Genomic DNA, 16,370 nt, shown 5'->3' with positions numbered 1-16,370 from the left:
CAATCTCCCCTCCTAGATATTCAGTATTACATAATGAAAATAAAGGAGAACTATTGAAAATAAGGAGAACTGGAATATTTTTGCCTTTTTTTTTTTTTTGTTAGGATGACAGGCATTGTTATCAAAGTTGAAAGCATTTACTGGCAATTCAGTAACTGCTTAAAACAGAAACACTTCCTCAGTGTTTCCTCAGGGAGGCTGAAGCTGAACTCCATGGTTTAAAGAAAATCTTATACTCCTGCATCACTATCAACTACCTGAAGTGGAATAAATCATGATGTTTTTGTCCAATCTATTTCAACAGACATCCTGCAGCCCTTACGATACATCTATTAAGAGACAAGCAATGAAAGACCAAAGTGACTAACTTTGAGTGAATTATTTACAGACTGTTACTTTATAATTAATACACAATAAATCCACAGACGTGCAAGGCCAGAGAAGTGCCCACAGTGAAACCTTGAAACTAGTAAATAGAAGTTTCAATATTTTATTAAAATAGCATATTCAACCACTGTAACCAATAATACATTAACTTTATTCCCAGAGTATGCACAACACAGTAGTGATTCAAAATATCCTTATCCATGGTAATCAATGAAAATATCTAAAATTCAAGTGTACAACTAAAACTAAACCTTTGAAAAAATCTCTCCTTTAAAGAATACATAAAGCTCTCATAAAGAATTCTTTTAAACTCCTCTATATGCAGATGTCAGTGTCTCTCACCTGACAATACCATTAGCTTTTTTCTTATGCATAGTAGAACATCTCATATTTTATAGTACCCATTTTATAAATAAATTGGCATTTTCCATCCCATTTGTGTTTATCATCAGCTTCACAAAGAAACCAGTAAATAAAACTGTCAAGGACAGTCACAACAAAATGATCTCACATCAAGATATAAAACTTGAAGATACTAAAAGATGCTTCTACTCTATTTTACATAAAAAGACAGATTTAAAAAGTGCAAGGCAAGATTTGCAGGGAAAGGGAATATTTGTTTGTTATTTTTAGGCACATCCACTTCTTTAAAGCAAGCTTCAGAATGAAATTCCAGTTCGTTCTTCATGATACCTGTTTTAAAGTCTCTCAAAAAAAAAAAAAAAAATTACATCCGTCAAATGTCAAGCAGGGAATTTCCTGTCCAACGAATAGTCTTCAGTTGTGTCTTGTTCTTCCTTTTTTCATCCTTGCAGGTTTTGGTTTGGGAATATACTGATTGTTTGCCTGATACTCAAGTTCTTTACGGAAGTAATGAATTGCTTTATTCAAACCTTCTTCCAATGGGACCTGTTCCCAAAAGTGAGGAGAGAATCATATATCTCTAAGTTCACATCAGCTCATTTCTCAACAGTATATTTTTAATACAGCTATCACAAGGCAGATAGGGAGTCTCTTAGCCAATGTAAGTATTAACAGCACCACATACTGGTTACATCTCCACACTGCTGATGAATCTGAGCTTTTAAACAGCAGATATATTTTCTGACATAGTAAGTCGAAAACCCAACAATTTTAGATCTCACATGTGCTTATGATTGGTCTGTTTAGTATCAAAACAGACATACATAATTCTCCTTTTAATTCCTAATACATTGAAAGAGACAAACACACAGCATTTAAGCCCCTTTTGTTTTTAAAGATTAAAATTCCTCTTTCACAGAATGGTATCAAGCTGGCATCCAGTATCTCATTTGATATTCTTAAATCCTATACAAATAATTGTAATTCTACAAATTGTGATGTTTAAATATGGGCATAGAATATGGAGACAGGAACAACAGAAATACAAGTACTCCATTTTTCTCTGGAGCCATATTCTGGCATGCTTGCTGATACTATCCCCAATACAGGAGGATATAAACAGCAGCACAAAAAGTTGCTTGCCTTGCTGTACCAACACTGCACTGCTACTTCACAGTAAGTTTTGTTACTGCCTGTGCCAAACACAGAAGGCCAGAAGTACAAAACTCAACTGTTTTAAACTTTTTGTGATTGCAACCCTTGCCATCATCCTTGTGCTTTCAGGCATTGTCTATTAATATTGTGTGTCTCAGAAGAGTCTGGATCCACCTTCTTCCATAAGGTTTACATTTACTAGGTAGGTTCACATATCCTGGAATGATTTTTGTCTGCAAAACAAACCACTGTACTAGCTAGAATAGAGGAGCTGGTTAAGAAAGTTACAGCTTTTCTGGGGATTAGGCAGACCTTACCTCCCCAAACCAACCAGCTCTTATCATCAGTGACAGGAATAAGGACTGCAGTAACAAGAGCAAATCCACTAGCTCTGGGTTTGGTAACATAGGTAACTATGTACCATGTATTTCAAAGGATAAAAGAAAGGTAAACATTTCATAATACACAAGTGAAAAAGTTAAAATGTGTATCCCAACAATGTTTTTTTTCCTACTGAAGACTATTAAAAATGCTAATACTAATCTGCTCTTCTGGATGGCACAGGCCATACAATCTTACCAAGTAATGCCTGAATTGTGAGCTCGTGAGCTAGGGCAACAGATGAGGGACAGTCTTCTAAAAAACTGTCCAGGAGATTGTGTTAGGCAGATATTCTGATAAGGGAAATGTATCATTATCATGTAGCCCTCCCTCAGCCTCATCTGCCTCTCTGTGCTTTTGCACACAGCAACAGTAATTCATCTGTACATACCACAGGCTCCCAGCCAAGCAGTAACTTGGCTTTTCTGATGTCAGGTTTTCGTTTCTGAGGGTCATCCTGTGCTTCTGAGAGAAACTGGATTTCACTCCCACTGCCTATTAAACAAGAAACTGTGAATTATCATTTGCAATTCACTGTGCTTTGCATTTACATCTTGCCTACCAATTTCAGCAGTAGGTCTTTCTGCAGCTTTCTGCTTCACGATTCTGTCACTGAAATGCTTTGCACACAGTTGCACTGCATGCAACAGCTGGGTGAACCACCTGTCCCACAGCAACATGGATTCACAAAGCATTTCATAAAGACTTCAGCATGGATTCACAAAAATTAAGTTATGCTTGACCAGTCTAATAACCTCCTATGATGAAATGACTGCTTCAGTAGCAAAGGGCAGAGCAGTGGATATCATCTGTCTTGACTGCAGGGAGGCTTTTGACACTGCCATAACATCCTCATTGAGGGCTCGATGAGCAGACAGTCAGGTGGACTGAAAACTGTCTGCACAGCCAGGCCCAGAGGGTCGTGATCAGTGGTCTGATTTAAATAACCAACATAGCACTGGCTTTTCCTCATGACAATACATGGAAACAGAACAATTTCTCTAACCATATCTAGCAAATATTATACATGCCATGTTACTGTGGAATTTTATGGATGTAGAACTAAATGGCCTCTCTGGGTGGACTGGAACAGATCAAGGTGTTTGTGAAGAAACAGACAAATGGAGGTGACAATTAATCTATATACTTGATAGGTTTGGTGCTGCGATATTTCAATTTCTTTCCTTGATCTGTGGATTCACAGAAGTTTTCTGGAGGGAACAGTCCTCTCTTAGAAACACCAGATGCATCAGCTTCTGTACTGTATGTTTGAACTCAACTTTTTCTCATCTATCAGAAGCACTTCTGGAATCTACAGACTAAAAATCTGTGGCTAATGGCAGCAGTATGTTTCATCTCATTGGGAAGCCACACTAGAAGATGAAGCACAACTATTTGCTTCCATTCCTGAGAGCTCTGATTTGTTACAGGTATCAGAGCAAGAATGAAGAGGAAGCCACAGTGTTTTCTTCGCAGGTTTGTCAGAATCACTGTTAAATCAGTGAAACACAGAGAAAGACTGTTGCCACAGCAAGAGATTTTTAATGGTAGTTGAAGGAGCAAAGCCTGCACAATTCTGAAGAACCACCTTGCTGAAGTATCCTTATTGCAGCTAAAGTGTTATGCAAGACATTTTTCATTCATGGGCTTTACATCTCATTTTTTGTGGCAAAACAAAGCTAAAAAATTATCTAAACATTATACAAATTAATGGGTATAGATTGCAGATACACAGAAAATGTATCCATTTGACTCTTTATGTAATATTTTACATGTAACTGAGAGGATCTGGATTATCTTATTAATATTTAATTATATGATCAGGATACAATTAAATACCTTTGATAAAATTATTAAGAAATACAAAGACCAATTAAATTTTCCACATGTTACACACATTAATCAAGCAATAATCATCTAACAACAATAAGTTCTTCATAAGCTTTACTAAGAATTACTTATCATACTCACCAACAAGTTTTTTAATTAACTGGGCAAACTCTAGGATAGTGTGCTCTTCTGGATTTCCCTACAAACAGAAGAGATATTCACTACAGTAACAAACACCTTACAACATGCTAGATGATTCTAGATGAGGCATGTTAAACTCTGAAAAAGCTAATTAAGCTTTATCCCTACTTTGATGAAAAAAAAAGAACGTAACTTTAACAAGCTCCATTATATTTGCCTTGGTAATTCAGTGTATGTATGGAGATGCCCCCAAAAAATCAATCAGTAAAGAATGGGCAAATGCACCTCAATCGCAGCAAAGGCATAGGTCACTCAGTAGCCCACTCAACCACATTATCAGCTGGAATCTGCATCAAGGACTGAGCTGAGTTGAGGACAGATGATACAATGAAGAAGTATCCTAAATTCTCATTTCAGCCAAAGTTAGGAAACCAAACTAATTTAGCTGCAAACAATTGCTTCTGCATAGCTTACATATCAATACATAAGGACTACTTGCTTTCCCATATAATATTCCTTTTCTTAACATTTTTTAACCAGTTTGCACATGAACTCCTGATCAACATTTCAGAACAAAATACTGAAAACCTCCTGCTATAGCATTAGCTGACCTTCACCAGACCCATTTCCCACCATTCCTAGCTCTCCTTGTTTCAAAACTCTTCTTTACTACATCTCATTTCGCCTAAAGCTGAACATTCCGATACATATAGATTTAAACATGGAGTTTTCTAGAGACAAAATGTGATGGAGTTCAAATATATCAGCATCTGGATAGAAACATAGAAATTAACTCATGTCCATAGTAGAAAAGGAAAATCTAATGAACAACTGCCTTGCAGAGCCAAATATCTGATCTGGGGAAAAGATGGTATACACAGAAATGACCTGGCATATGCATCCTTTTTCTATTCTTATATCCACTGCTGAGAGCAGGGTGACAACAAATGGAACAGAACAAAAATCCAAGTAATTTTCTAATCAATATTAAAAAACTATATCATAAAATACTATTCCATTTTCCTCTAATCAAGGCTAGTATGAAGTGGTTTATAATTATTTAGATCTAAGTATTCCTTCAGTGCTTTTTTCCATTAAAACCATTCTTTGATCATTTCCTTGTATTTTGTAGTAATTTCTTCCCTCGTATTCTAATTACATAAATCTTTTTGCTAGAACAAATTAAAAACTCCAGCAAGTTTACGTTGTTCTTGGAACTGTAAGACGCCAACATTTAGGGGCTTAATCTTATTTATAAATAGAATATATGGGAGAATACATTCTTCATAATGGAAAGACTTTTTTTTGCTCCATTTATTTTTTCTAGAAATCAATATCAGTGACAAGGAGGAAAGTGGAGGTGATCTTGACCACTGCACAGTAACACAGCAGAGTGGAGCTCTCATACTCACCAAGTTGACAGGACTGCTGACATTGCTGTTCATCAATGCCACCAACCCATTTACAAGATCACTGAAAAAAAGGGAAGAACAGATTGAGAGAATTTCCACTTCTCTATAAATAATATTATTGTCAAAAAAGAGAGCTGCCTCCTCAGAACTTCAGTAAAGCAGATGAGACAGTTGAGGAATGCAGTAATCATATTTACTTCAATGAGTGCACGTTTACTCAAGCCTTTGTTACTACTAAATGAATAACGTTTTCTCTTTCCTCCAGTGCTCAAGCATATTTAGAGGCAGATTTCCAACACACTTCAAACAGAACAGAGCAAGTTGCAATACAGAGGCACATGACACCACCACCTGCTTTTCAGCCTGTTGTTTGAATCGTCTTTTCATTTTCAGAAATTCTTAAACCAAACTTCTTAAACCAAGTTTGTTAAAACCCAGTATTTTGGTGTTAGCTTCCTCTAGCAAAATAACCCAAAGTTATTTTGGATTATCAGCAACAAACTTAGAAGTTTGGCCCTGACACAGAAACCCAGATCCCTTCCACTATGACTTATGATCAGGCTACTTTGACCTGATGGGGTTTCTGTAACATCTATTACCACTGTTATTACTTTCAGCAGAGGAAAAGAATATTTCTGAGTGGAGAATGATTAAAACAACCCAGTAGCTCAGCCTGGTTTTTTTCATTTTCTTTTTAGTTTTTTTCTTCTTGTGTGCACAGTTTGCACATCAACCACAGCAGTCCCGAAGACACAAGGTGGCAGCACTGCATTAAAATGCAAGGAGTGACAAACTGCTCAGCATTAAAAACTTGCCTATCTATTACTTGCTGTGTCTTGAAGGGAAAAATGCATTAATATCTCAATTAAAAGTTCTAAACCAACTAATGTTTTATTTTTTCATACTTCTATAAATCTCTGTGTCTCTCTTCTGAAAGTAAAGCTGGCCTAAGAATGAACATAATCTTTTTGACTAAGATGAACACACATACAAAGCTGGCCAACCTCTGAGAACCATAAAGTGCAGTAAATTATCAGCCAGTACAAACAAGGCTTACCTGACATACTGGAAGGCTCTTGTCTGTGTTCCAGGTCCATACACCTAAAATCATACAGAAAACAGAAAAGTTACATAAACACAGAGGTCCTCTCTAGCTCAATTATCTTTTCCTTACCATTCTAGAAAAACATCCCAAGAAGAAACACCTTAGACACAAGTTCAGTGTTCCAGAAATAAAACAAATTGTGCTTGCAGAGCCTTTGGCAAAGTATCAGTTCTTTCAAGGTCATCTTCCTCTTGGATCTGTCTCCAGTAAACATATCTTTAGGCATTTTTTTAATCAGAACTCTGCATGAAGGAAACATTCTCAGGGGTGTAGGACAGAGTGATGCTTTGTCCTCTCCTGGAACACTGAAAGAGGGTTCAGCATGCACTCAGTCAGAAAAGGGCATCAAATATTTAAAGCAAACTTCACGCTACTAAGATGTGGTTATGATGAGCAATTTTGATTCACTTGTTAACAACAGCCAGCTTCAAAGAGACCACTAAATGTTAGTGGTCTCTAAAAAATCTGTCAAGAGAAACAGCACTGTGCTTAAAGCAATCAGGCCAAAAAGAAAAGTCATGTGGCTCTAAATAGAATAATTTCTAGATTATATAACTCCCACAGTCACCTGCATAGATTTGTATCAAAACCTTAAGAGAGAAAAAAAAGAAAAAGTTTTCTCAGGTTATGTGCTGGTACTTTGCAACAAGTTGTTTAAGTTCAAATGGACAATAAAATATACTCAAAGTGTACAGAATGGCGTTTGATACCATTATTTTTTTCACAGTTTAACTGTGTGCAGTACTGAAATTCTGAAAGCTGCCAGTGGGCACATTTAAGTGGTAAAAACATTTCAGTTTTAACTGGTGACACACACATCCTACCATCAACCTGCTACAACAGAAAGGCTTTCTGGAAGGACAGAATAGAAAGCATGCTTGTTTTCCGAGAGGACAGAAAGGACAGTACAATTGGTGCACAGGCCACCATCGGTCACTTGGTAAGCCTCGTGCTCTCCGAGGCTGACTCAGAGCCAGAAGGAATTCATATTTCAGTACGTAATGAGAAAGATCAGCCACCTAAGAGTTCACCAATAAATGATTTTGAGAGGAATGCACCAGGAGGGTACACTGACAGCATGATGGTTTCCCAAATAAACAGGAAGCAGATTTTATGTGTTTATTCCTGCTTGTTTACTTTTAGCTCGTGGGATAAGTTTGACAGAACAAAGTAATTTAAGAACTAAGTAATCTATGTGTGATTTCTGCCAAGTCATTCGTGTGGCTATCTTTCCCACCTGCAGGTAGTGGCTGGAAAATACAATATAGTTTCCACCTTCCAATACGGTGGAATAATACCCCCCTAAATACCTCCCAATTTCTCCTAATAAATCCTTCCTTTACAATAATATAAAGCAACAATTGTCATGTTTGCATTGGCTATAACTCTACAAATTTACAGTATTGTTTTCTCAAGAGATTATTTGCTCCATTTGAACAATTACTTTGAACTAAGAGACCGAACACATTCAGTTTTGAAAGAGGTCAACACACTTGGTATTCCTTTCAGCCAAACTCTGTGATGATACAAGGGTGACATTTTTTTAGGTCTCAGTCACTACTTATTGCTCATAACTCATTTCATCTGACCTGGTCAGCTAAACAACTCTCTCCTTAGTTCTTTTCTCATATTAATTTTCAACATCAGCCACTTATTGCCTACAGAGCAGTGATGTTGGGCAAATATTCTAATTTAACCTCTATTACAAGTACATTCTTGTTAAACTTTACACAGTATAGCAGCTATAAAAATAAAATAAAAATAAAGCTTTCATTATTCCCTCCCATAGAAAAGCACTGACTCCAGACTTCTCTTATTGATGTTCTGAAATATCCCATGGATTGTATGTTTTAAAGCAAGATAACTGCTTCATATTTAGTAAGGCTTCACAAAACTTCCGGTTAGTGTTCTTACTCCGCTCTTCTTATAAAAATTACAGTCCTACTGTCAATAAAAGTTGAGAAACTATGCAAGAATGAAAAAAACATTTGAGAGTCCAAATATGGCACCAATATGCACTGGGGACCAAACCTAAAAAATGGGAGTACCTTCTGATCCTCTGTAAGCAAGGTAAATTTTCTAAATAGCATTTAGAGGCTCAGACTTTAATGCACAAAGAAGCCATCTTGGGAACATATGACACTGACAAGCCAGCATATGGTTACACTCATATTTTGATACAAGGAAGCCCTACAAGGACCAAAACAGTCAAAATAAGAAGCTCCATCCTCTTGTCTGCTTCTATTTGTTTACTATCTTGTAGGTTTGGGGAGATGCCTGGGTAAGAAAACGAAACTCTTTTTGCAGGAATTTAAGTGCCCTTTTTTTATGTTTTGAACCCACACAGTTGTGCAATTAGCCTACGCAGAGCTGAAGAGACTCCTATCAGGGACTAGGCAAGCTGGGCTCACTGGTTTACTCAGTTACCTAAGACTGAGACCTGACATCTGCAGTCTTAATGCTGACATATGACAGATTAAATGTCATATGCCCTAGTAAACACTGGCCATTAAGTCACAGTCAGCATCACACAATTGCTACCATACACTGAGTACTGACAGCACTTTCCACAAAACTAGTAAATCTCTGCAGAAAAATCAAATCTTTAGGAGAAGCGGTGAACACAGCATTACTACATGCTTGTTATTCTGAAATAACCACAAGCCTAAACCAGAAATTTAGAAATGGCTAGAAACAACAAAGTAGATTCATTACTGATGAGATTAAAAATAGTATCAAATTGCCTAAGTTATCACTCACTGAAAAAACAGCAAGCAAATGCTGACCTGCAGACAAGACCAATCTTTCAGAAGTTTCAGTGTACTTAAGTCAGATGATGTGCACTGCTTTGCAGAACATACAGAATTTGAACTTCTTTATATTCCTTCTTCTGTAAAGAGTTCTGGATTTCACTCTGTCAGTAAGGTAGTATCTACTACCCAAGTTTTGCAGGGGATAGCCATACTTTGGCATATAATTTGAGAAACATTAAAGTTAGGGGAGATCTACCACAGGACACCAAGCTTTATCTTGCTTGGTCATGACTTATTCCCCGGTCTATACTCTTCAGTGCTCTGCCCAGTTTCAGATTTTGCTCTACAAGAATTACAGTAGTTGGAGTTGCCACAAAACTTTCATCCTTTTACTTTTTGGATTGTCTGCTCCTTCTTAGAGAAATTCCTGACTGATCTATTTCATAATCTCCAATAGAACGAATGCTGTCTCAATCTCAAGATAGTTGCCCTGTGGAGGTACTTAGCAACACCTTTAGTTATTTGGCAGAAGCCATTGACTATGATTTCCTGGCACTTCACTCTTCTAACCTAAGCAATAGTAACAAATATTTGTATGACATTTCTGTTGTATGCCACATAAACTGTAAATGTTTCCATAAAATCATAACTGATCTCAGATTCCAAACTACTTCTCCCTGTTTCAGGTCAGACAGGGTCTGTACTGCTAAATTATCAGCAGCATCTTTGGCAGAGTATTGGCCTGTGCCAGCTCTGCCTCTCTCAGTGTTGTGACTTCGCTTAAGCATAATCAAGAGTCATTCACAGCAGTTGGATGTGGCAACTTGTTTTGGCAGGAAAATGGAGCTGTATAGAAGTGGATCATGCCACAACAGTTTGTCAGTGGTAACAAAAACCAGTCTGGGATGGTTTCATGTACTAATACGTGATGTAGCCTGAAGGCCTTTAACATTACAACACACATGGAAAATTTGGGCTGAAGTCCAAGCTTGCAAAAAGACATTTAGATGCCTAGCTTCCAGAAAAGGTTTAGAATAAGTTCCTCTACAGGAATAAGTACCAAAACAGGACTCTGTAAGCCTTGCCATGCCATGTCCCCATATAAGAGTTGTGAGACAGATAAATATTCAAGTTCAGGATGACTAAAATGCTTGTGCAGATTGCATCTGATAGCCTTGTTTCTTTCTGGGAAAGGAACGTCAACACCACCAACAGAGCACATTGTCAGATACATAATTCTATACATTTGGTACACTGAAAGACTAAATTTTGGAGGGGTGGAACATCAGTGTTTTCTAAAATCTATCCTCATTCACAGCACACACGGACAGGATATAAAGATGAATGGTTCTTCCTATCAGCAAGAGTCATTACTTACTGTTAGTGGTTCTCCCTGGAGAGCTTGTAGGATAAAATTACTGACAACTCTTCCATCATTCATATGCATTCGAGGACCAAAGGTATTGAAAATTCTGGCAACCCTCACTTCAACTCCTTCCTGTAGGCAAAGAAAAAAGAATTCTTACTTCCTTAATAAATGTGTCTTTCTCCCTAAAAGTGAAAATTTTCCTGTCCAAAAACTTTCTTAAGAAAAGTTAACTCTTTCCTGTCCAAAAACTTTCTTAAGAATCCCTCTTTCAGCTTTAACATGCATTGTTTTCTAGTCATGAAATACTTCTAATCTTGCTGAAAAAGGTAGTGCATACAGCAAGGTAATTTTACTAGTTCTCAGTATTTATAATGCAAATCTAAATCAGAGACAGAACAGCTCAAGAATTCAGCAGATGCATTTGCTTCCAAGAAGAACTTGAAGATTTTTCAAGAATATCCTTCCAATAACAAGTTAGTTCACCTGGGCCTTACCTACTTTTTTTTGCACATATGAAGTCTCACAAACACCAGATATAGTACCAAGGTAGCATTTCCATAGATTAGAAAAGTTGAACATGTCAGATAAGCATCATTAAGAAGGACATAAAATGAGTGTGTTTGTAACCACAGCCACAATGTTTCTTAGCACCCTTCTTATTAGGCTGTGTAAATGCATGCATTACAAGCCAAGTCTCTTAAATGGCTTGGTTTTTCCCAAGAAACTTTTCTATCATTTCCGAAGTCCTTTCTACAGAACATTCTGCAAATCTTCAAAGTAAAATGCAACAAATATGTGAAATTTGAAACTTTCTGGATACAGCATTTTAACACCGAAAGTAGTCTCTCTCTAGATATTTTCTGTTTACTGACACATTCATTTGGACAAGCCACAGTTCATGATAGAGCCTACAAGAAGGACGCTTGACCCTTGTGAGCTACAACACACACTTGGCTACTGTTGTGTTCAGAGCAACATGGTATCCTGTAAGCAGACATGCCAAAGACTGACAGTCATATGTCAGGGAGGAAGATGCCAACTTCAGCACGGGTCTAAGCATCCTCTTCATATTACCTGGTCCTCCCACCTCCCAGGAAAAGACATCCTTGCATCAGTCACAGGAAGTAATTTTTTGAAGCAAACTTTGTGCTGTTGATTCAACTTCATGTACAAGTGACACTTGAAGGAAAACGTGATCTTCTCTCTTGGGTCTCCAAGTGATTCATAAACGAATCCTCAAAGATTCTTTGTGAAAGCAATAGCATTAGCTTTTTACAGGTGAGAGTGAGAGGCAAAAAGCACATTTCACACTTCAGTTATCATTTGGTGTTGAGAAATTGGAAATACCAAGTAGTATAGCTAAAGCCCAACACCTCCCAGCATCGAGAAGGTCAAAGAACATTCAGTTCTGTTTAACTGCAGGTAAAGATTCATCTGTCATTATCAAACGTTGTTTACACTTGCAAGTAAATTGTAATCTAATGGTGTAGTGGTTTGAACCTTGTTTTCCCCCAGAGGCTGAAAAAGTGGTAACCCCCAGGGGTGGAGACCCCTAGAAGTTTTGAAGTTCTGCCCAATTAGCGCTCCTGCAGAAATGTAAACATATCACAAGCACCGGAAGAGAAGGGGTTGTAGTTTGTTGGTAGAAGAAGTTGCCATGTTGTGAGACCACGAGGAAAAGGGGCCCGGAGCCCCTCGGGGCCTCTGGCCCCCCCCCAGCCCCAGTTGGGGGCTACAGAGACAGAGCAGAAGCGGCGGCAGTGTCCAGAGACTCTGGATAAGAGCCAGGACAGATAAGAACTGAACCGAAGGAAGCAGCAGAAGAGGGCCCGCAGCAGAGCTTTGGAGTTCTGGGGGTAGGAACTGTACCAAACCTCTAAAACTCCTTGAGACCTCCTGGAAGGAGGAAGATGATGGACTCTTGCTTGAAAGAGTCTTGGAGTGCTACAGCACTTGCAGAGAGGAGCTGAGAAGCTCAAAGGCGTCCTGGGAAGCTGGACCGGGACGGAGAAGGAATGCGGGGGGGTTGACCTTGGCCCCCTCGCTGCTGCTGCTAAGCCAGCAGCCTTGAGACAGAGCACAGAGCTCTGCAAAGGGGAATTTGAATCCCCTGAGGAAAGGGACTGCCATGAAGACCCCTGAGCTTCGTGGTATGACGTGGTGACGCGAGCTTGTCCCTGCTACGCAGTCCACGGAAAAGAGAGACCCTCGTTTTGGAGACAACGGGCCAAGGGGCTTGGAGACCCCCTTGTGTGTATTGAACAGAGATCCAGCTACAACAATCCAGTTACTGCTGCATGCATGAGATGAGGAGACCTGCTGCCCTAGAACAGATTCCTGCCCTGAGAGACTGGAAAGGATCTGTCCTTCTTTCCCTCCTGGACTTTTATTTGGAGGGGAGAGGAGATCTGATCCATTGTAAATACTATATGTCATGGTAGAGATAGTTGTGATTTTGTGTATAATGTGTTATAGTATTTATTTGTACAGTCATTGTAATATATTCCCTTTCCCCCATTCTGAGTCTGGTTGTGTTTTGTCTGGAAAAACCCATCTCACATTAGGTTGAGATGTGGGAGGGAGGATGGAGCTAGGGAATTGGATTTTGGGCTATCTCAAACCATGACAAATGGTAACCAGAGAGGTAACTTGTGCCACAGGAAAAGCTACAATCTTTGCCACATAACAAGCTTGTATCCCCAACAGAGCCAAAAAACAACCTCACAACATCCACTTGGTGCTGCTGAAACCCGGAAAAGATCAGAAGTCCTTTTCCATGCAAAATGCACCAAGTTGGGAACATACTCTTTATTTCCTGCTAGCTAAAAAACTACAGCAGTGTAAGACTTCAAACATATACTTCTAGCAGCATGTTACAGAGCCATTCCCCAAACCTTCACTGTATCTGGAAAGACATACTGTGATAGAGTTGTTCCTTCTTTTGTTTTACCCAGCACTCTATCTTAAATAGGACACTGACTCCTTCAGGGAGGGATTGTATTTCATGTGGGCTTTCCAGATATTGCCACTAATAACAGGTACAGAAAATAAGGCACTTAGAAGCTAGTATTCAAGATAAAAATAACTCATTAAACAATGCTGATAAAAAAGGCTCTCTTGTTCTGCACAAGCTATAGTAGCAGCCTTGTTTTCCAGTATTGGCTGGAAATTAGCAAAGGATGTAGAAAAGAAAAACAACACATTCTCTATAGGTACTTACTCAGAGTCACAATTAATCCATTATTTCTTCTCCCTTCTATTTATTCTCCTCACTCCTCTGTAATGTTGTCTTTTAAAATCAGTATCTTTTTATTCATAGTGTCACCTGGTAAAGTTTTTCTCTGCAGCCTACTGCTTTGAAAAATCTATTTTCCATGCAGTTGAATTTTCATTTGTGCCTTTAAAACTGAGATCTATCTTCTCAAAAGAAACTCTTGGACAGACAAAGAGATTTTGGAGCCAATTACTTAAAAATTGTCCTATGTTTCCTATAGACGTTTGATGAACATCTCCTTTGCAGTGATCCTTTTAGTATGTTGAATAACTCTGCTCCTTTTTGTATTAATTGCCTGTGAATACTTATACTATGCTCTTACCTATGTCCAGTCACTCTGAGTATTAACAACGTGTACCAATAACTACTTCCACCATATTCCCACTAGCAAAGTCAATTACACCCCCGTATTTGTGGCAGTGAGTCATGTATGACATTGTATTACATCCTAGAGAAAGGAGAAAAACTTCTTTGGCTCTTATACTGCTAAACAAAAGAGAGCTTAAGATCTATCCCTAATGCTGAGATCAAACGTGACCAACTGACTTCTGTCCTCACGGTTTAAGATGATGCCTTCCTATAGCAGATTGATCAGCAAGTTCCTTGAGCAATCAAAAAAAAGAGGCTGGGAACAAGCTAATAAAACACAGCAGCATGGGCTAGCAAAACATGTCAGTTCACTCCATTATTTAACAGTATAAATTTGTTCACAGAGACTGTGCCTGTACGGACAGAGAGGGAAGACAGCAAAGATGCAAGAAAGATTGTTATGGCTTACAGAGATACCTTCTCTGAACAAATACTCAAGACTATCCTACAGCTGTCAGTCAAAATGCAGCATTAATTAGTCAGTCTCGCCTGCAAAACAAAGCTGTCCACGGTTTTCAGTGTCAGTCTTTGACACTTAGATCTAGAGATCCCAGCTCCAGAAAGCATCAAGGATGCTATGATGACATCCTACTTCTAAAAGACACATTTTAATTTTATAAGCCTTTTAAGAAAAGGTATTGCCTTGTGTTGACTGTCTTAGAAAACAGAGCAATACAGAATACAACTCAAATGGCAAAAGTTTCTTTTAACCGAAACAGCTTGAACATGTATGTTGTGGCTGTAATTCATAAGGATATCAGACAAGCTTCTCCTACTAATTAACAGTGTTTTCTTCTTTGCAAAGTCTGTGGATCTATCGGAACAGCAATTATGAGTTAGACCTCCCTGCCTACAAAATCAGGAGAGGAAAAGCTACACAACTGGAGTTAAAAAATCTGCCAGAAAAAGTCCAGACAGTTGCACTGCTGTAACTGTGACCTGATACAAATCTTTATCAATGTTTCAGCTCAAATTACTAGGATTGTTGCCTGCATTCCTTGTTTTGTTAGTCACTTTCTTACTGTTTCATATTCTTTCCCATGTGTTTCAGAGATCATTGACTCTGAAAATCGCTCTCAAACTCATGAATTGTAATCACAGTAGAATTACTAGCACAGTGTTCACTGGATCCACCTGTGACGTGTTTAAGCTACAATGGTCTACAATGAGGCTTGGTCCAAGGAATTTTATATATATGTACTGTCAATTGCATAAGCAAAATGACATTAATTCTTAGTTACTAATAGCTTTTTAGAATTATTTTGCAAAAATACTGATGTTGAGATCTGAATTTCATAAACAGTAAAGCTCCTAAACAACCTAAGAAGGACAGCCTCAATCATCTGTCTCCATACTTTCAGCATAATGCAGGTCCCTGAACATAACCAAGGCACATCTCCAATCTTATGGCTGAAACAACACTTAAGCTATTCTAAGGTAATTCAAAAACTATCACATCATTTATTGTACAACCAAGCCCATTTGCTACCACTGAAACTTTCGAAGTCATACAGTTGGTATAAGAAAAAAGGATGAAGAAAGTGCAAGGAGAAGAAAAATCTCCTTGTAACAACCTGTAGAGACCTGAAGTGTTCCTTCAGCTCTAGAGAATGTCCTTACAGGTCAGTGATATTAGAGAAGAAAAAAATCTAGTTCACAAAACACCTTTAATATGTTAAGCACTTAAAATGCTGCGTATTTGTATTTACAACACGCCTATGCAGATGTCACAAATCCCTGCCATGAAGGTAGTGTCAGATTCTGATCAGTATTTAAATTCAGCCAGAGCATACATTAATACCTAGATTTCCAGGTAGCTCCATAATTTCAA

At 38.2% G+C, this 16,370-nt stretch overlaps 1 protein-coding gene across 1 annotated transcript in view; it reads right to left on the bottom strand.

Moving 5' to 3' along the window:
- Positions 1-474: 474 nt before the first annotated feature.
- Positions 475-16,370, bottom strand: part of UXS1 (UDP-glucuronate decarboxylase 1) — a 60,113-nt gene continuing 44,217 nt past the window's right edge. Inside the window, exons 10-15 of the mRNA XM_027640935.1 lie at positions 10,906-11,025; positions 6,727-6,770; positions 5,670-5,730; positions 4,258-4,315; positions 2,678-2,781; positions 475-1,296 (exon numbers count right to left, since the gene is read on the bottom strand). Of these exons, the coding sequence (XP_027496736.1) occupies positions 1,165-1,296; positions 2,678-2,781; positions 4,258-4,315; positions 5,670-5,730; positions 6,727-6,770; positions 10,906-11,025 (519 nt within the window). The 3' untranslated portion in view covers positions 475-1,164. The remainder of the gene's footprint in view (positions 1,297-2,677; positions 2,782-4,257; positions 4,316-5,669; positions 5,731-6,726; positions 6,771-10,905; positions 11,026-16,370) is intronic.

The sequence above is a fragment of the Corapipo altera genome, unplaced genomic scaffold, assembly GCF_003945725.1.
Source record: "Corapipo altera isolate COAL_440 unplaced genomic scaffold, ASM394572v1 0, whole genome shotgun sequence".
In the NCBI taxonomy this organism is placed as follows: domain Eukaryota; kingdom Metazoa; phylum Chordata; class Aves; order Passeriformes; family Pipridae; genus Corapipo; species Corapipo altera.
This window is presented reverse-complemented; position numbering and strand designations above follow the sequence as displayed.